Source organism: Halyomorpha halys, unplaced genomic scaffold (assembly GCF_000696795.3).
Source record: "Halyomorpha halys isolate HHAL.00 unplaced genomic scaffold, Hhal_1.1 Scaffold12.1, whole genome shotgun sequence".
In the NCBI taxonomy this organism is placed as follows: Eukaryota; Metazoa; Arthropoda; class Insecta; order Hemiptera; family Pentatomidae; genus Halyomorpha; species Halyomorpha halys.
The window spans coordinates 221101-242540 of record NW_027109908.1 but is presented as its reverse complement, the minus strand read 5'-3'; the positions used below and the strand labels follow the sequence as shown (position 1 = coordinate 242540).

Below are 21440 nucleotides of genomic sequence, written 5' to 3'. Positions count from 1 at the left end.
TTAGGGCTAATATTTCAGCAAATTTACTCTTCTTTAAATAATGTTCTTTTAGATTTCCTCGTGTTGTTTTTAAGATATAGAGCTCCGAATGAAAAATTAAGGTTTAAACAGCCGCCATTTTCCCCCTTTTCAATAAATAGCAAACTCATCAATTTTGACTATTAATTATACCTAGTTTTCATTAAAGTAATCAAAAATTGGGGTGAGACAACTGCCTTTTTTCTTCCCGGCTTTTGTACTTCATGTGACGACTAGCCTTATCAGCGTTTTGTACACGGTGAACTTGGAGGTACGTCTAACAAGTTTGCTTTTGATTAGCCTTACAATGGAGAAATAGGCTATATTTCCAGCAGCGATTCTGCTTTTAACCTCTTCTTCTTCATCCTAGTTCTCATTGATAATAGAGCAAAGGTAGGAAAAGCTTCTTACCACTTCGAAATTGTAGAGGCCCATTACAAAGCGACTCTGCCTCCAGTCCAGTGGCTTCCTACCCCATAACATAACCTTCATTTTCCCCCATTAATATACAGGCCCATCTTTTTTTCTCCGATTTCTTTTTTGATCATGACTATCTTGATTGGACCCTGCAACGAACCTTACAATTCCACAAGACAATCCAAGGCAGTAGTATGTTAGTGAATATTTTTCATTTGTATTATGCATTTGTATGAATCTATTGTATAAATTTAATAATAAAGGAGGTTACGAGAAAAAACAATTTTTTGCTTCGACATCCATGGGTTCAAAAGTGCCCTAAAGGGGATCACCAATGATGGCTACGCCCTCTGCATAGGCCAGAACTTGGGCCATCTTTGTAAATATTGTTCCTGATTTATTGTTACGTAAATATTGTTCCTGTTATTGATACATATTTGTGATATTATCGAACGTGGGGGGTAGCGGATCACTGGAGAGGGAGAGTTAAGGAGAATAAATTTGTCAATTAAACGAAATTGTTAAAAATAAATAAATAAAAATATTAGTATTTAAAGTGTAGACGAATATTGATTGTAAAAGGAAAAAGTAGGCAAAATTATTGTTATATCATGTAAATATATGTATCGTATAAATGTCCGATTATGATTGGTATGTTGTGTATTAAGCAAACCAATATATTTGGGCAGTATGGTGAAATAAAACATTTCTCTCTAAACCACTGATATATCCTCTTCATCAAATTTACCATAGAGGCACGATCTCTCAAAAATCGGGACTAGTATTTTAACTTAAGACAGACACGTACACAAATTTTTAGACGTCCAAAACGTGAGAATTTTCGAATCTGAGAAAAATATATTATTCACTACTCGAATGCAAGGCACACCCTTACCTTTGGTAGCGACGAAGGAAAATGCTAATTAAATTAACGTGTAACAGTAATATTTAAACAATATTGACCTTAATGAATTAATTGTATAAAGATACCGGTGTTGCGTTCGTTTCAATATTGGCACAAGTGTTTGTTTGATTGATAGGGAAGTTCGGGTCTATACTTAAGCACCCCGGATTCTAGTCTTATCCTCAGTCCTCACCCGGAAACATGAAAGTCTCTATCTTGTTGGTCTGTTTGGTAATCCTTTCGGTCGCCTTCGCCGACTCTTCCAGCTCGAGTTCTTCTAGCTCTGAAGAGAAGAAGAAGAAGAATAAAAAGGTCAAAGAGAATAAGAAGAGTAAGAATACCAAAGAAGTAAAATCTAAAGGCACCCATATTATCGGTAATCTATATATATATTTTTTATATATTTATTAATCTACTTTGTACAAATATTTTATATATAATCTCTTCACTTTCTTGAAATTGGTTTTTATTCTTTAAATAACACAATTTGTAATCGAGTTAAGCCTTAAAACATTCGTTATTATTTATTTTAATTTATCCTCAAAGATATTTTTAAATATAAATTAACTAATATTTTAATAAATTTTTGCAGGCTATTCTGCCTAGATCATTTATTTCAGTCAAGATAACCCTATTTTGTCACTTCCCTTGAACTTTAAAACTTTTAATTACAGATTAATTTAACACAATTATTATTATTATAATAATAAGGAGCGCTGTGACCACGGGGTAATACGCGTGGCTACTAACTATAAGGACTCGAGTTCGAATTCATCTGGCCAGAAAATTGTTTTCTGTTACACACGAGCCCTGAGACAACTCCTGTGAGTTCTTGGAGCCCTTCTGGGGTCCACCCAGCCTCTTAAATTGGGTAAAAATTTGGCGGTCGAGCTTGATTCTGATCACCTCCTTGCACAACCGTTGGTCTAGCAACAGTACTTCCTTACAAAGTACTTCTTTGGTTGTAGCGGTATAGATTTAAATTTTAAATAGTGTATATAATATAATATTCCACTGATTGCAAGCAAATGTATTGAGTGTACATATATTTTTGTACATTGTTACAAGTATATCAGGATTATATTTCGGAATAGTTGTTTTAGTAAGTCCTCGCTTGGTTTTACTAAATCATAAACTGACTTAAATTATTCCCAAAATTTTGAATTGTAATTTTATTTTCGGCTTTTAGCTGGAAGAGTTAGCTTTTACCTTTTAGATTGTGGTGGTTCTTCAACATTGCAGCATCTTTATTTTTTTCCTTTTTATTATTAAAAAATAGACTAAATCGAATATAATAGCCGAAAAAATTATAAAGAACAAGACAAGCATGTGGTTTCGACTTTAATTGCTTCCTTTGTTCACCAAACATTTGTACAAGCCTTGTGTTTGCGGCTAGCGGCAAACGAGTAAATTTAATTATAATTATTCCTGAGATCTTAAATAACTTTTTTTATAATAATAATAATTAAGGCCTAACGAACCCGAAGGTTCGATGCCGGTACCACCAAACGCTCACTAAATCAGTTTTAATGCAATCCTCCCATTTACGTTTCGGTCTACCCCTCGGACGTTTACCCGCTGGTTCAGTGTTTATTAATATTTTAGGGATCCGCTCGTTACTAAGCCCTACAACCTTACACGCCGCAATGCTATAACTTGAATTATATTTACCGGGTGTAGGTCCCTTAATTCAGCGTTGTGTAATCTTCTAAATTCTGTTAATTCGTCCTTTTTCGGTACGAATATTTTGCGTAATACTTTATTTTCGAAAACCTTAAGACGCTGTTCATCCCTTAGTGTAAGAGGCCACGTCTCACATCCATGAAGAATAGTGGGAAGGATAATATTAATAATAATATGTAAATTCTAATTTTTAAGTTTTTAGATAGGCGTGAGCTAAACAGTTTCGAAATTTAAAAATAACAAGCATTTCCCGCCTTTAACCTTGCTTTTAATTCCTCATTAATTTCGTTTTTTCTAGTTACCGTAAAACCTAAATACTTAAGCCTATCTACCTGTATATAACTTGTTTATACTTTATTTAAATTTACATCTCTTTTTAGTAACCGTGTAATATTTTATTTTTCAAATAAATAATAAATTATTATAAATGGGTTGTAAAAAAATTGATTATAACTGATGAAGAACACATTTTGTAGAAAAAAATGAAAAAGTTTATGTGCCTCAAATTTGTTGTGTTATACACTGTTGTATAATTTGTGGATTCGTCCCACCATTTGGCGGACAAGCAGTACCCTCCTAGTCTGTTTTATTACTAAAATAAGTTATTATTCATTGGCATTAACTTATGATAGCACTGCCCATTAGTAGATGTCTGAGTAAAGTTTTATTGTAGAACTTTGTAAGGCCATCATCAATATTTATACAATATTTAATTTCTTGTATTGTGATAAAAATCTTCCATGAACAAGCATAATTATGTTATGTTTTTACATAATGTCTCCTAATTTTTCAGGGTGATCTCCCAATCCACAGGATATTCTGTTTTAATTAAAGTATTATCCGTGGTAACATTTTTCTTTATATCTAGTCCTAATGTCCAAATATATTATAAGCCAAAAGTTATATTTTTGATGTTGCTTATTACAATTTTCCTCAAATTTCCTCTTCATGTTAAAATTTTAGACTTATCAATCATCGATAAGTCTAAAATGTAAAACAGGAACACTTGAGGAAAATTTAATGATGAAATAAAAAAACTATAAGTTTTGGACAATAGGAGTGGATATAAAGAATGATGTTAATGTTAAACAGATATTTGCTTAGTTAAAACAAAATATCCTAAGGAAGGGAGACTGCCCTGAACTTTGTTTAAAATTATATTAAATAAAAGAAAAGAATAAAAGAATGTTAATTGATAAAAGATTTTTATCAGTGTGTAATAAACTGGACCATACATCTTTTTAAAGACACGGAGGTTAAATGAGGAAATATAATATTTAAAAAGTATCACACATGTAATACTGATTATTTAATTTTTATTTATATTTTTACAGCACTCCCTCCAATAATTCCAGGTGTGGCCGAAAGTGTGATTCACAAGGGTAAGTCACACTTTTTAACTTTTTTTTTTTTAATATATTTTTTCATTTGTATACCATAGTGGTTTTATTTTATTTATTTACAGTGCTCCCTTCTATAATTCCTGGTGTAGTTGAAACCATTACTCAGAAGGGTAAGTATCACTTCTAATTTTTTTCATGTATTATACTTTTCAAAAGAGTGTTATAAATACCCTAATGTTGAAGAAACATAGTTTACTAAAGCCGATAATTTAAAATAACCGATTCAAAACTAAGGTAATTTATGCTATTAGATAAAGCTTATGAGTTTGTTTCTTTAAATGAGCTAATTTAAGAACTACCTAACAAGAACAAGAATTATTTTTAGCATTTTAGCATATTAGCATATTTTTATATTATTATTTTATATATTTTTAGCATATTTTTAGCATATTAGCATTTTAGTTTTGACTGCCGTCAAAATAGCCCTGAAGAAGCCCTGCAACGTGGGGCGAAACGTTGGCTCATTAAAATAGTATATTTCTACTATTTGAGTTTTTCTTGACCGCACACATTTTAGTTTTGACTGCCGTCAAAATAGCCCTGACGAAGCCCTGCAACGTGGGGCGAAACGTTGGCTCATTAAAATAGTATATTTCTACTATTTGAGTTTTTCTTGACCGCACACATTTTAGTTTTGACTGCCGTCAAAATAGCCCTGACGAAGCCCTGCAACGTGGGGCGAAACGTTGACTCAGTAAAATAGTATAATTCTACTATTTGAGTTTTTTTGACCGCACTCGGACCATATTCCTTTCATCTTACACACGGTCAATCAATAATCTTCCAAGAATTATTTTTGTGTTAGACAGGCCATTTATATTATGGAAGGCTTTTCACTAAGTGTTGCTTTCGTAATATGTACCTATACAATAATAATAATAATAATATTGATAATAATAATAATAATAATAATGATAATAATAATAATAAAGGCCTAACGAACCCGAAGGTTCTATACCTATTCCACCATTCGCTCTCTACATCCTTCCAGTGACGCCCCTCCAAACCCAATTCTACTAAATCAGTTTTAACGCAATCCTCCCATCTACTTTTCGGTCTACCCCTTGGCAGTCACCGTCGGTTCAGTGTTTATTAACATTTTAGGGATTTGTTCGTTACTAAGGCCTACAACCTTACACGCCCATCTATCCTATAACCTAAATTATATTTAGCGGGTGCAGTTCCCTTAATTCAGTGTTAAGTAGCCTTCTAAGTTCTCCCGTTAATTCGTCCTTTTCTGGTCCGAATATTTTTCGTAATACATTATTTTCGAAAACATCAAGACGCTGTTTATCCCTTAGTGTAAGACGCCGCGTCTCACATCAATAAAGAACAGTGGGAAGGATAATAGTTTTGTGAATTCTAATTTTTAAGTTTTTCGTTAGAAGGCTAAGCAGTTTCGAAATTTAAAAATAACAAGCATTTCCCGCCTTCAACTTAGCTTTTATTTCCTCTTCAATTTAATTTTTTCTAGTTACCGTAAAACTTAAATACTTAAACCTATCTACCGGTTCAAACTTATTTCTTTCTATATCTATATCACCGAAATTTCTACTGCTTATCATATACCTATATAAATTACACAAATTAAATTATAAATTATTCTTTATTAATATGTAATGATCTTATTAATTTTTATTTTCAATGCAGAATGGGTACCACCTGTAGAGATAACAACCACAAGACAACCAGAGACAACTACTACCTGGAAGCGTAAGTGATTTTTATAAACGAGTGCGCGAAGGGTGCATGGTTAAGGATTAGAATGAGTATTTTGATCCATCTACTAGACAAAATGTATTTAATTGGACAAACGGGAGAGAAGAACATTTCTGCATGTGTGCTCACAGTTCATAATAACCGTTATCTCATAATAAATTGCATCCCAAACTCTTCAATCCTACAACACAGCCCTCAAAGAATGGTATCGAAATTGGAGAATTAAAATAAATCTCATCAAACCTTCCAACTGCCCTACAGTATCCTTTAATAATGTTGCCCTTACCCCATCAAACAGATCTGTTACCTTGAACTACATTTGGAATCCTCACACAAGACTGAAAAGAAAGGAATCTTCCCTCCTATTTCTCTTCTAAGTTATCAGTAACGCAATGACTGCATTTCCACATAATACAACTCCAGGTCACATACATAAAACTATCACTGAGTATTTTAAGTGCTTTATAGGATTCGACCCATCTTTCCATTGATAAATAAACAGAATATTTACCCTTGATAAAAACTATTTCTTACCCGTTTTTTTGGAGTATTCATTTATTTATTTTTTACATAAAAAGTTTTCTTACCTTGAGAAATAGAATTTTAAAGGTGTTTCATATATTTTTTCTTCTTTTTAGCTAAACCATCACCAACACCAGTGGCTACTGTTGCACCTAGCACAACTCCAGGTAACTTAAACATTATCATTAATTTAATTAAAATAAATAATTCAAATTTTATCCATTATAGCCTCAAAAACTTTTATTTCCCTAATAAGTCCGACATTCCGGCCAATCCTGCCATCGTCAGGGACAATCTACAAAACAGCTTTTTATTCTTTAATATCCAATAATGAACTGATAATTATATTTTTTAATTTTTTTTGTAGAATGGATACCACCTGTAGTAGAGACCACCACAAGGCAACAAGAAACAACCACAACCAGGAGGCGTAAGTCTTATTTTATAATTAATTGTAATTAGTCTTATTATGTAATTATGTGTAGTGTGTATATGTCAGGAATTAGGGGGAAGCTGTATTAAAACAATTTATGAAAAAAGTTTCAATAAACTTTATTGAAAGTATTTATAAATCGACAGTGAAAATCGGAAGCTATTGTAGACAAGTGAGTCAAGGGATTGCTTCGGTACTGATTTAATTCCGGCCTGGGTAGGTTGGCTTTTATTTTGTGATGACCTCAAAGAATGACAACTCATCCTTCCCACTCTAGTTAGAGAAGGTTGGTAACCTGTAGGATAACTCCCCATATATCAAAAATGGTTAAGGGGGTAAATAAAAAAGTCTATAGTTGTTTTATACTTCCTAAGAAAATTCACTTTTCCTAGCACTGTCGAGAGAATCTTATTAATTAATGAACAAAATTTATTATTCTCAATTATTACATAAGTTATTGTTGACAAAATATTTTTTTATATTTCTTCATTTAATATTTTTTTAAATTTCTTCAGCTCCTCCAGATGGATTGCAATCTATTACCATCTGTGAGCATGACAAAAAGAACATCGACTGTCCAGAAGATACCACCATTGTTATAGAAGATGCTTTCTATGGAAGAACTGACTTGACGACTTGCCCAAGGGAGGGTAAGATGTCGAATACGAATTGCAAAGCAAACACTACATTGCCCATTGTCAAAGAGAAGTAAGCAGTACTTTGACTCTAAAAGTCTTTATCATAAGATTATCTAATATATAATAATATAATAGATTGTACATTATATATAACATAGGAGGATTTTACATTTTATATTAAGCTGAGTTTCCATGGTGACAGTGATAGTAACAACTGTTATAACCACTAACATCAAGAAAATTGACATTTCCAGTCATACTATCAGAATTCGCTTGAAAATTGATAGTGCTATCAACTATCTGTGCATGCATGACAAACTTTCTTGGTTGATATTTGTCACATGCTTAAATTAAAATTAACCTTTGACAATCATAAAACTACTATGGAAATATATAACACAACAAAAAATAATCCAATAACACCTTGAATAAAATAATATCTCTCAATTTCAGGTGCGAAGGAAAAACATACTGTGACTTGTCATCTGCTAACAGCTGGTTTTCTGATCCTTGCAAGGGCACCTACAAATATGTCAAAGTCGACTACGTTTGTCTGAAAAGTAATTATTATTATTGTAATTTATTGAGATTAATTTAATTATAAAAATCTGGTGCGATACGTGCATCACGCAAATTTCAATACCACCCTACTTTGAGTTGAGAATTAATTGATTTTTTGCTTTCAGAAACCGAGCCACCAGTACAGTACTTTCAAGCGCCCATTGTCTTGATGACACGTAAGTCACATTTTCTACCAATATTTTCGAAATTAAGCCTCTCATGTATGGCGTTTATTCCAAACAAAACTTTTGCACCACTGTGTTACTATAAAAATTGTATTGTAGGGTTTATTGAGACATGACATACAAGAGATATATTATGAACATCAACTTCTGCAAAGAATACAATAGCTTAACAAAATATAAACCAAGTCATGTACATAAGATTGAGATCCAGAGAGATTAGGCACTCTCATTTGTCTTCGATTTTCCAGTATCTCTGAATTGCCGTCTCTATTTCTTCATTTTTCTTCTAAAGTTTATTATCAGTTCTTTCATAGATCATATTTTATTACTAATAACAATGCATAAGTGTTAATTATTTCAAAGAATAGGGTGTATAAAAAAAAAAAAAAAAAGGACCGTTTTTCAACCAAATATTTGTAATATTATTTCTTTGATATAAAATACAATTAATACTCAAAGTATAGTCCATTGTTATCTACCGTCATTAGCCATTTGCTAACCAATTGCTCGATCCCATGCTGATAGCATTCTTTGGGATAGCTGTCAAAGAACTCTTGGACCACAATTTCAACTTCCACAAAATCTTTCTTCACAAAATCAAATTTTTTTTCCAGTAATGCCTTAAAATTACGAGTATTTTGTAGGACATTGTCATGTTTCTTCTTTGAAACAAATAATTAAACTGAGGTTTTTTTTTTTTTAAAAGAACTCAAATGGGATTAAACAAACTTAGAGAATGCTCTAAAGGGATTATTAAGTATTGGTAAGTATTAAATAGGACTAAAATATTTACAGCCCTTTGAAATCTTGAACTTGATAAAATGGTCATTTTTTTTTTTTTTTATACAGCCCATTAAGCACAATTAAAGATACTTTAGAGGAAGATTTTTTGAAAATTCAGTGTTTAAGCCCTGTTAAACTATTTCAATAAGACATAGCTGATATTAAATATTATTTAATTGTACATTAAAATACCAAGTTTAGTCAAAATTGTTAGAACCATTTTAAATCAATTATATAAAGTGGCACATTCGGTCAGTCGATTTTAACAAAAAAACTTGCTGTTATGTCCTAGGCATATACTCGCCTTAAATATGTAATTTCAGTTCTGTACATCTCAGGGAACCTCAAAACGTCTATTTCTGTCAAAATTCAAAATTTTTCGTAATCTCAATATTTCTCCTTAATATATATTTCATATTTAGGTAAGTGAAAACTAAAAATAGTTACTACATACTGTAAGTGAGAGATATTTTCAACATTTCATGCTCTTTGTAATGAGCTATAATTCAAAATTATATCTTGACGCTACATCAAGATAGATAAGCGAGAAGTAGAAAAGATAGCACCAGAAATGAAATTATAACGAGTTTTTGAACATTTGAATTAAAATATCACAAAAATTTGTGTATCATTAATTATAAATATCATTATATAAATATATACCTATAAATATCATTATTAATTAAAATTTAATACATGATTTCATTTTCAGTACTTTCTTTTTTTTTTTTTTTTTTAATAATTGATATAACTTATTTTTCATTTCAGAGCCCCCTCCACCAAGAGTAGAACCCACCACCAAAAAACGTAAGTCATATTTGACACATTCATTTAATATTCTACCCAATTATATTTTCCTAAGTTTTCAAGATAGACTTTTTGACAATTTTTTTCATTGTAAAATTCAAGTAAATAATTACTACATTGAAGGGCTTATATTTTTTCAAGAACACACATATAATCATCTTGTGCTTTCCAAGACAAAATATATAAGATCCTTCAGAAGTGAAGAGCAAAAGAACCATTTTATTGTAGTGTGTGGTCAGAAATTCGACTAAGTGAAAAATTTCAAACATCTGGAATCAGTTATCACACTGAAAAATAGCATGAAGATGAAATAAATGCAAGGTTAGCAGCTGGCAGTAGGTGCTTACATGCATTCCAAGAATTGATCATTTTTCTAGATTTCTCCTGCAAAGCCAAGCTTATAATATACCAATCATCAAAGCTGTGATATGACAGTGAAACATGGGTCCTGACACAAGAAAAAAAAATATCAAGCTGGGAAGGGGAAGGTCCTTTAGATGAAATATGTCCCCAAAAAGGACAATGATGATCCAGGAAAAATTGAGAGATAACGGATACGTATGACCAACCCCATATTTATGCTGTTCATCAAGGTGGCAAGAAGGATGCAAGAAGATTTTCTACAAAGAAGGCTACTGAATCAGGTGCTGTAAGGAAGATGAACTCAGAGAAGACCATAAATGAGGAGGTTTGATGAGTTGGAGGCATACCTGTGTCATTTGAGAGTGAGGAGAAGGAAAAAAACATGTGGCTGACAGGAACAACAAAGCCCATTAAGGGGTGTAACGCCATTATATAAATAAGTAAACAACAGTCACGTTTTATTTTTTTTGTTACTTTTACACTTTTTTGGTTGAATTGTGTTGAGGGATATTTGTGACTGAGGAGGTGAAGGCATCTACCTTAGCCATCTTGTAACTGTAGTGGCACTCAGTTCGAATCTGGTATGGTGGGGTTGCATTTATTTCATGATTGTCCCATGGAATGGAAACTTGATTAGAATAAGTTGGCTACCTGTAGATAACCCCCTCCTCTCCGCTGTATTTCAAAAATGACCAGGAAGAAGATAAATAAAAATTTTGAATTTTATTGAAACTTACTGTGTGTTTGGTTTCTTTGGCCACACCTTGAACCAACTTCTTGAATTACATCTATGGCTGATAATACTCCCATCACTATGTTAAATAATTTTTATCCAATATAAAAATACCTGTACCTGTTAAACGGACAGATTTTAATTTAATTTAGAAACAAACTATATAAAAATACAATGAATGAAAATAAAACAACTATATTTAAATTGAATAATCTAACTTATACATTTTTTTTTTAGCAAAACCTTCATCAACACCAGTAACTACAATCGCACCCAACACTACCCCAGGTATTCTAAATGTTTCAATTTAATTAATTGAGTATTATAAACGACTGAATATAAATATTAAGATCTCAAACTTTTTTTGGATATCTTTATAAAAGTAATGTCTGAGTTAATCAATTCCAAGTAGCCTAAAATAAATTAAGTTAGCCGCTTCACCATATTTAAATTTTTATATACTTTGTATGTTGATTCTCCATTTTTCTATGGATAAAAACTTTTAAGAAAATTCTATTTTCTGTGACTTACAAATAGTAAATTTTAAATTGTTGGATCTATAGGCCAATTTCAGTAAATGGAAGCACTTTCATTTTTGTGGCTGGTAAAAGACCAACATTTAATTTATTCCTGCCCCCAATAATATAAATATTATTCTGATATTGTGAAAAAAGTAATTTTATCTAAATAATAAAGGTCAGGTTAATTTTTATCATATTAGGAGTAGGAATAAATTAAATGTTCAAGAAACAAGTTATTAAGGTTAAAACATTATGTTTAAGATGGTGTTTCTAAGTAATATAGTTTTCAGACTATTGACAAAACCGCATACGTTTTCATTTACTGAAATTGCCCCATACAGCCGAAGAAAAATGGCTCTCATTTTTAAATGATCAAATAAACATTTCCTGATCAAGCAACCACCTTACACCTCTTGATTTTGATTGACCAATTCATAAGAATTATATTTTTCAGAACTAACCCAAAAATGATTTTTATACCATATCCACAGTGAAATATACTCAAAACATGTTCTTAAATTATTTTGATTAATAACAAAAAGTATTCTTTTACTTTCCTGTTATACAAAGATTTACCATCATTACCTTTTTAATAAACATTCAATGTCTCCTATAACTTCCTTATTTTAATTTATTACAATGCCTCCTTCATATCGAAATTTATTGTCAACATTCCGTTTTTGTTTAATAAATTGTACCTCCTTACTTTTGAAGCTCACTTTATAATTATTTTCTTAAACTTGTTCTTTGAGCATTTATTTTACTTCTTAATGCAATAGTTCCTTATGAACTATAAAATCCACTTTTCCTGGTATAATAAAACTTAAACCAACCATTTTTTTGCTAATGACACTTTCCGGTTATGGAATAAGAGGGACATTGTTAATTTAGAATCGACAATTTTTTTTTCTCAATTCTTATTAACAAAATATTATTTTAGTATTCATTCGTTTAATTACTTTTTTATTGTAGCTCCTCCTAATGTGTTACAATCGCTCACCATCTGTGAGCATGATAGGAAGGAAATGGCCTGTCCGGAAGGTACCATAATTGTTGTTGATGATGCTTTCTATGGAAGAACTGACTTGACAACTTGCCCAAGGGATGGTAGGATGTCAAATACAAACTGCAGAGCAGAGACTACCTTGCCTGTTGTGAGAGAGAGGTTAGTATTATTTTGACTTTGGTTGTATTTTTAGTTTAAAGTAAATTAGTGTCAGGTCCCTTATCATAAGAGTGTCTTAACAGCCTTGGCTTTAAAATATCTATAAATTGGATATCCTTAATTGGGGAAAAACCTAGTGGTTGATGTGATCTTGAACAAATCAACTCCTTGCACAACCTGTCCCAGGAAACTACTTTTTTACAAAATACTGACCTCCTGACCCTTTATGGGTTGCAGCGGTACATGTTTCTTATTTATTTTTTTTATAGCAGTACAGGTTAGTTTTTATGATTTATGAAAAAACCTGTAAAAATTATGACAGGGATTGAACACTAATAAAATTTTCAAATCAAACTGGAATAAAGATTTCAAGATAATATATTTATTAAAATGTAAGAGATACTCTATAAACACAGAGATACTCTATGATTCTATTGACAACTCTTTCATGGTTACTTAATAATTGTCTCATTGATACCTCTTCATCTCTCAATTTTCAAAACTGGATTTCTGATTATTTAAAATAGGGAGAGGAGATAATTTTTAAAAAAATTGTTAAATTAGCAATATTTTAAAAAGTAGCTAAATTTGAAACCACCTTCTCCACCCTAAGGTAGCCTTACTTATCTTAATTTTAAAACAGACAATTATAGCAATTATATTGGTTAATGTATGACAAGTCATAATCTCTCATCATAACACCAAAAATAATATTATATACTCCTTCCCTGGGCAACCCACACCACCAAACCCTGATTTGGTGTTGGTCTTATATCACCTTTGAAACATTTATGTAAAATAGAAAGAGGTGACTCAAACTATAAAAAAAGTTTGTTTGATTGAACAATATTTAAAAAAGTAGATAAATTAGAAAACTGAGTCTCAACATTTTAAACATCATAATTTTTCCTAATCATTACTAAGCAAAGAATACTCAATGATGATAATAACTTCTTAATGAAGTACTCCTACATTCATAATACAGTATGATCCATCATGTGATATTAACTATAAATGATCATAGAACTGCATGTAAAAATCAAATTTATGCATAATTACTAAAAAAAAAAAGTGAGGATATTAAATTAGAATTATTTTAATTAGTTTTACTGATCTGGGTTTTTTTATATTACTTAACAATATTTATTGATTTTTTCTTGAATATAAGCATTAAAATCTGTAATATTGATGTATCAATATCATGTCATATTATAAATTATATCATTTTGTGTGTTGTTGAACCTAATAAAGCAATATTAGTAGAATCTGAGACAAGAGTTAAATAACATTAAGTAGGAAATATGAATTTTTCATTGCCTTGACTCTGCCAAATTTTTAGGCAAACCAGATAAATCATTCTCCTGATAAAGTTTGTGAGTCTAATCTGCTTTTGCAGTTTTTTGTTTTTTTTTCTTATGTTTCACCACAATACCTTTATTAAAATTACATATTTTGATTTCAGGTGCGAGGGAAAAACTTACTGCGACTTGACATCTGCTAATAGCTGGTTTTCTGATCCTTGTAAGGGTACCTACAAATATGTTAAAGTTGACTACATTTGCCTTAAAGGTATTTATAAAAAATTAAATTTTCTATATTGATGGTTAAACATATGATAAATTTAGGAGATGATTTTTTTAAGGAGTTGAATTGGAAGTCTAAGTTCTCTTCCTTTAAAAATGAATTTAACTCTTTCAATAAACCTAATTTCATACTATACCATTAGAAAATTATTAAGATCCAAATCTTGACAAATCCCTAAGAAAACCTTGACTTAATTTGTACAAAATTCAAGCTTATCAAATGTAATACTTTTTTTAGAAAAGGACTTTCTTTAGTCCAACTGGAGCCTGAGAAAAACATTCACAACAACACCGTGATTTATAAGAACAAAATAAAACGTCGCGATTGGTCCACCTACCTATAAGATTCTGTAAGATAGATTAAGTCAAGCCAAAACCTATTTCTTACACAGAATTTTATCTACTTTATGGTGGTGCTATTGGGACTTTAATATCTTGAATAGTTTTTGAGTGATCATTTCTGATTCCACAAAAAATGTGACATACAAAAAAAAAAATCCAGTTTTTACGATTAACAATTTTTTTTGTAGTTTTTAAATTTTACAATCATACCTTTAAATATTGCACAGCATTTACAAAAAACCTTGTATACTAGAATCTAATATTATGCAATAAATATAATTTATTTTTGTTAGTTATTAATTTTTTTTTTTTTTTCCAGAAATTCCTGAGAGGACAACACCAGAAGGTAAAAAGTCATTATTAATTTTTAGCAGCTAACATGCTTTGATTATGTTTAATTTTATTATTATGTTTATTAGTAATTAATCAATATATCATAGTCATTTGTTTTTTAAATAATTTTTTTGTTGTATTTTTCCTGAAAATAATTTACTTTCGCACTGTATCAAAGTTTGCATAAAGAAGAGGTGGCGCTGCATTGCATCTTCATTACATACATTTTATATGGTTATATTGAATATTATTTTGGGATTTCGAGATGTTTCATTTATATATTTCGCCCCTTCACCACTGCATGGCTCCTACAATTAGAGTCCCCTTTAGATAAAATAAGCTGGAATTCAATAGGGTGGGTTATTTTCTATGCCAAATAATGCCCTAGAAGTGGAATGAAATTCAGTCAAAATTTCATCCTATTCAAATGAATTTTGAAGTTTCTTACACCTGTATGTAAAATTTGTATCTGAATTAAGTTAGTGTTTAAGAAGAATATTTTGGAGGCCAAAATACTTTTTTCTCTCAACCTTACTATTTATTTCTAAGTATTAAAGACTTTGGGCACCCCTCCAATTCCTCAAAAATGATTTAATCTCCAATCTTAGGTTATGTTTTATAGAAAAACCATCACCAAACAAAGTATAAAGAAACCTTTTTTAAAAAATTATTACTTACAAGTTACTTTCTATAATTTAATATCAACAAACCTTTGAAAACATAAATTTCTTAAAGATTCTTTCAAAAACATATAAAATAACCAAAGAATCCAAAAGGTTCAAGCAAAATACTTCAATTCACAAGTAATATCAGATACCATGTTTTTCAACTGAATGTCTCATTTTAATTTGCTGCAGTGTCATATTTTCCTCATAACAAATTAATTTTTTTATATTTTATCAGCAAAAAATATTATTATTCATAATGCATGTTCCTTTTTTAATTGTCTACAAATATTTTATTTTATATTTATAGAGCCAACAACCACTGCCGAACCAGTTACCATTGAGGAACCGATAACCATTGAAGAACCTACTACAGTAGAAGTACCTACAACTGAGGAACCAACCACTACAGAAGAACCAACAACTACAGAGGAACCAACAACGACAGAAGAACCAACAACGTCAGAGGAACCAGCTACAACTGAAGAACCAATAACAGAGGAACCAGTTTATATTGAAGAACCAACAACTACAGAGGAACCAGCAACAACTGAAGAACCAATAACAGAGGAACCAGTTTATATTGAAGAACCAACAACTACAGAGGAACCAGCTACAACCGAAGAACCAATAACAGAGGAACCAGTATATATTGAAGAACCAGAGAATCCTCCAGCAACACAACCACCAATAGAACCAATTGTAATTGAAGTAGGAACACCAAAACCAAAGCCATCGAAACCAAAAATCATTATTATAACATATCCCTCTCCAGGCCAATACCCTCAAGTGATTACAATCACCATTAAATTAGTTGATAGCCAAAAAAGCTGCCATGAGATAACAATACCCATACCTCCAGGTGCTGACAGCTCAAAACCTCAAGATGTTATTGTTGCTTTGCCTCCAGACAATGACTCTTCATCTCCACAGCAGATTGTCATTCCATTCCCTCCTCCTAAGGGTAGCTATCAACCTGGCAAGATATCCATCAAATACCCCCAAGCTGGTACAAACCAAAAAGACATAATTGTACATGTCCCTCCCACTCAATGCGGAGGCAGTCCTAAAGTAGTCATCGTACCTGTTCCTGAAGAATCTTCTAACCCTACAGACATTGTTGTAACTATTCCTAATGGAGATGGACAATCACCACAGACTGTAGTAGTTCCGTATCCACCATCACAGCCTGACCCCAAACCCTGCAATAAAAATATTTTTATCACTATTAATGGACAAGGACAAGCCCCATCCCAGAATTTCCCATACCCTATTCCACAAAATCCATCATTCCAACCTGCCTATGGTCAACCTCAACCGTTCCAGCCTGCATATGGTCAACCTCAGCCGTTCCAACCTGTGTATGGTCAACCTCAGCCACTCCAACCTGTATATGGTCAACCCCAACAAGGTCCATGTGGATCTCAATCTCCACTTCTGCAAGTGTTGGGATTATGCAAATCTATTTTCTGAGCATTTACTACTCTATCTATGTTATTAGTACAAAAACAGGTTTTAATTAATTATAATATAATAATGATGCATTTATTCAAATTATTTTTGTTTCTATTTTACCCCATATAATATAATTTATTAATTATTTTGATTGTCCTTCTTAAGGAATTAAAAATGTTTCAACTCTATTCTTGGCATTGGAACATGGGTGGTACTTTATTGAACGTTCAGATCTACTGAATATCTTAAGAATCGATATATTACTAAAAATTGATAATTTAAATCCTTAGCAAACAATTGGTACCACTGTGGTGGTAATATACTTTAGTTTGAATGTTTAAGATAAACATTAAGTTAATTTTAATAGAGATCCAAGAAAACCTGCTAAGAATGAGAAACAAGATAAAATCCACAGCTATCACATAGTCATTCACAGCTTGTTTCAATAATTTGTCAAGTTATCTTTTAACTAAAAAAAAATACTGTTCTTTCATTCATATGCTGTAAAATTAATCTATTACAAACAATGATACTGAGGTTCATTTGAAGAAAAAAAAAATCAGAAACAATAAATTAGTAATGTTTCTCCTTTCTATATTTTTTTTTTTTAAAATAAAGTTATACTCATTTTTTTTAATACTGCTTATTTCAACCAAAATAATAGCATAAAAAAAATGATTTTGTTATTTTATTCCAACACAAAGACAGAATACTTGGGACTTACGATGAACAGACAACTAACCTGGAAATCACATGTGACAACTTTGAAAAAAGGATGAATCACTGATTTTTTTTACTTCAACAACTACTAAACCATAAAAATAGATTACCACTTACAAATAAACTAAAAATATACAACATGCGGCTTAGACCAACATGGAATTACACCACTGAGATGTGGGGCTGCTGCAAATTCAAATCTTCTAATCCAAACTCCTCTGATACATCATAAACAATTCATTACACAAGGATCTGGACATACCATTTATGACTGACATAATCAAAAAACAGCACAAAACTTCTCATGACTTACTCGCTGGACATCCCAACCAACTGGTCCACTGCCACTATATCTGACAAGAAGACTGCCTCTGGAGTAGGGATCTGCTACTACGTTAGGTGGTTGTACTATATCAGGAGTGTCTTTGTCAAGGTTTTTGTGTTAGATCTGACTAATTGATAATGTGAGGTTCTCTGTAGTAGATCTCCACAACACATGCTCTAATGTAGCTGATAAGGGTAGACAGTATGAGTCTTAGGGTGTAAGTGTGAGTCCTCAAAGAATAGAAAAGTTGCTCTACAGGGTACTATTCTGCTGTAGGAAGGAAGAATGCAAGTCCAAACTGGGTACTCACCAGTGATTCTTGTAGAAAAGTAACTCGACTCTAAAGGGTACAACTATTCTGTAAGAAGGAAGGGGAATATAGGTCCAGCCTCCCTTAATCCTGACAATAGAATTTAAGGTGTAAGAATTAGAAGGTCATTAGGAGGAAGAAGCCCAAATTAATAAGTTAGATCATCAAATACATGGTTGGAAAATTCTATGTTATGAGTTTACTTGTTTGGAATCTAGAAAGTTCTGATTTTTTTTTTTTTTCTTCGATCCCTCTAAAATAGAAATAAAAAGTGAATTAATAAGTGTATTACTGTGAAAGGAAAAAGTAATTCGTGTTGGATCTTACCTTTTACTACCTTTGGTATTTTAAGGTTACCTGTTATGTTTATTTGTATACATGAGATATCCACTCTGAAAAGGTGCTATTTTAAATCTGGAGGTGAGGGCCCTCCTCGTGTTAAGAGAAAGTTCTGATTTTTTTTTTGATCCCTCTAAAAAACAAAAAAATATCAGAACTTTCTCTTAACAGGAGGAGGCCCCTCACCTCTGGATTTAAAATAGCACCAAAAATAGAAAGTTCCCCTCACCTCGACTAAAAATAGCACATGAAACAGAAAGTTCTGATTTTTTTTTTTCGAACCCTCTAAAACAAATAAAAAATGAATTAGTAAGAGCATTACTGTGAAAAAGAAAAGTAATTCGTGTTGTGTCTTACCTTTTACTACCATTGGTATTTTAAGGTTACCTGTTATGTTTAATATCATATATGAGCTATTTTAAGTCTGGGGGTGAGGGGCCTCCTTGAAAGTTCTGATTTTTTTTTTTTTTTTTCTAACCTTCTATTTATTTATTTTCAATCTATTACAATTATATATTACTTAACCTAGGAAAAATTATATATACACATCTTTACATTTTATCTTGTTTTGGCTGATGGCATTATAAGATGAGGAAAACATAGTCTGCTGAAGGCGGTTTGTACCTGAGTGCCGTGATAGCCGGAGAGCTAACAGAGAATGGGGAGGGGCCATTCCAGCTGGTGGTAAAAATTCTGATTCTTCAGCATCTGGAGTAATGATTTTACTAAGCTTACAATGGCCTGTGAAAGTCACAGCCTGTACAAAATTACTTTATTGTGATTCATTATATTCTTTTGGTAAAGTTTATTTAATAAAGTAATTTGATTAAAATATTTAAAGTAATAAATAAATTTACCATTATAATAATACTGAAATGATTTATATATAAAAATAATAAATTATTTATAGTAGTCAATAAATAAACACCACACAGCACTTTGAAAGACTAGAGTGGTGATCCTAGGTGGGAAACACTGAAGCTTTTAGTTCTGATGGATGCTCATAGGTAGCATTGATACATCTTTATTAAAAGGTTTTTTCACTCATTAATACTAATCCTATTTGGAGATTTTCAAATGAATCAAAGACCTTTGATGAAACCACTTTGACTTTTGCTGAAGGTGACCTGCTTTCTCAATTCAGAATCCAAAACCTTTGCGATGAATCGGCGCACAATCCAGTATATTGTTATTGGCCTCTAGGAGGAAATACTTTTTGGGTCTCCTTTTCTCTTTTAGGTCAATCTTGTGCATCCTTGGCGTAGAGACTCTTGTACATACCCCACCTTCTGCATAATCTCCACAATATACTTAATGAGATGTGTAATCATATACCTCGAAGTATTTTTTTAGTGCAGACCAACACACCATCTGGCCCCGGTGATGAGTCCAACAATGTTGACTTGCTAGCCTTCTTCACCACACACCTTTCCATGGACATCAAATTTGAACGCATTTCTCAAAAAAAACAAAAACAATATAAACAAAAAAATTATCCTAGATTTAAATATCCTTGAACTGTAGCACCAATAGACTTAGAATATTTGTTATAAATTTATTCAATCTATGGTTATAATCTTTATTATTAGAATGAGTATACTTCACTGTAGTAACAATCAATTGAAATGTCTAAAAGTTGTATTTTTCACTGAATGAATTACAATCCAATTTCCAAAAAACATAAAGCATAAACTTGCTAAGCCAAAGGCAAAACTAAATCTAAACCACAATATGAATACTAGCCAGGTTAAGCAACTATCAACTCTTACTGCTTCCTTTCCACAACTAAAAGCACAACTTTCTGTAGTTAACTACATCAGTCAACTGAATGTTTTTTAAACTAATTTCATTATTTGGACGTAAATTTGTATCAAAAATAAAACATCATGAACTCCTTATTATTTAACTAACTTCAGATTGACTTCATAAAAATTAATACTTTAATGTTATATCCGCTTATAGTTTGCATATAAGCAATACTATTCTCTATCACTCACACTGAAGCAAGCAGTGGACTTCCAGCAACTTGAGCAATTTTTGATCTTTCAATTTAAATATTACAAAATTATTTTAACATTTAAAATCACAAAATACTTAAATCATTTTAATTATAGAATGCAAATTAATATATCAAATAATTCACTTAAAATAGGAAATTATTTGTCAATTGTAAATAATATTATAATATTAATCTTAAAACTTTTCACTGTTATTCATATATAATGAATCATAAATATCATTTATGACACAATATAATAATTACAACAAACTGATAACATCTAACAGAATAACAATCTAATTTGATATAATAAAATTTATATTGCTGTTTTAATGTCTACACAAATATCTATATTCTGTTCATGACAACGATTCCTATTTTACTGTTTCCTTGATTTTCATAAACATAAAAATATCTACAAAATTATGTAATTTATGGGTGATCTTATTTTTCCAGTTGGATTGGTATTAACATTATTTCTAAAATATATAATGAGTATATTTTATTTTGTTAT

The 21440-nt window shown here is 31.2% G+C and overlaps 1 protein-coding gene across 1 annotated transcript; it reads left to right on the top strand.

Moving 5' to 3' along the window:
- The first annotated feature begins 1504 nt into the window (after positions 1-1504).
- Positions 1505-17335, top strand: LOC106679364 (proteoglycan 4). The gene is made up of 15 exons (XM_014418481.2): positions 1505-1715; positions 4357-4404; positions 4488-4535; positions 6076-6138; positions 6783-6833; positions 7034-7096; positions 7615-7807; positions 8191-8297; positions 8424-8474; positions 10035-10073; positions 11407-11457; positions 12663-12855; positions 14318-14424; positions 15100-15126; positions 16089-17335. Exons 1-15 carry the CDS (start codon positions 1541-1543, stop codon positions 17249-17251), a joined length of 2379 nt encoding a protein of 792 aa, XP_014273967.1. The 5' UTR covers positions 1505-1540; the 3' UTR covers positions 17252-17335.
- The last annotated feature ends 4105 nt before the right edge of the window (positions 17336-21440 follow it).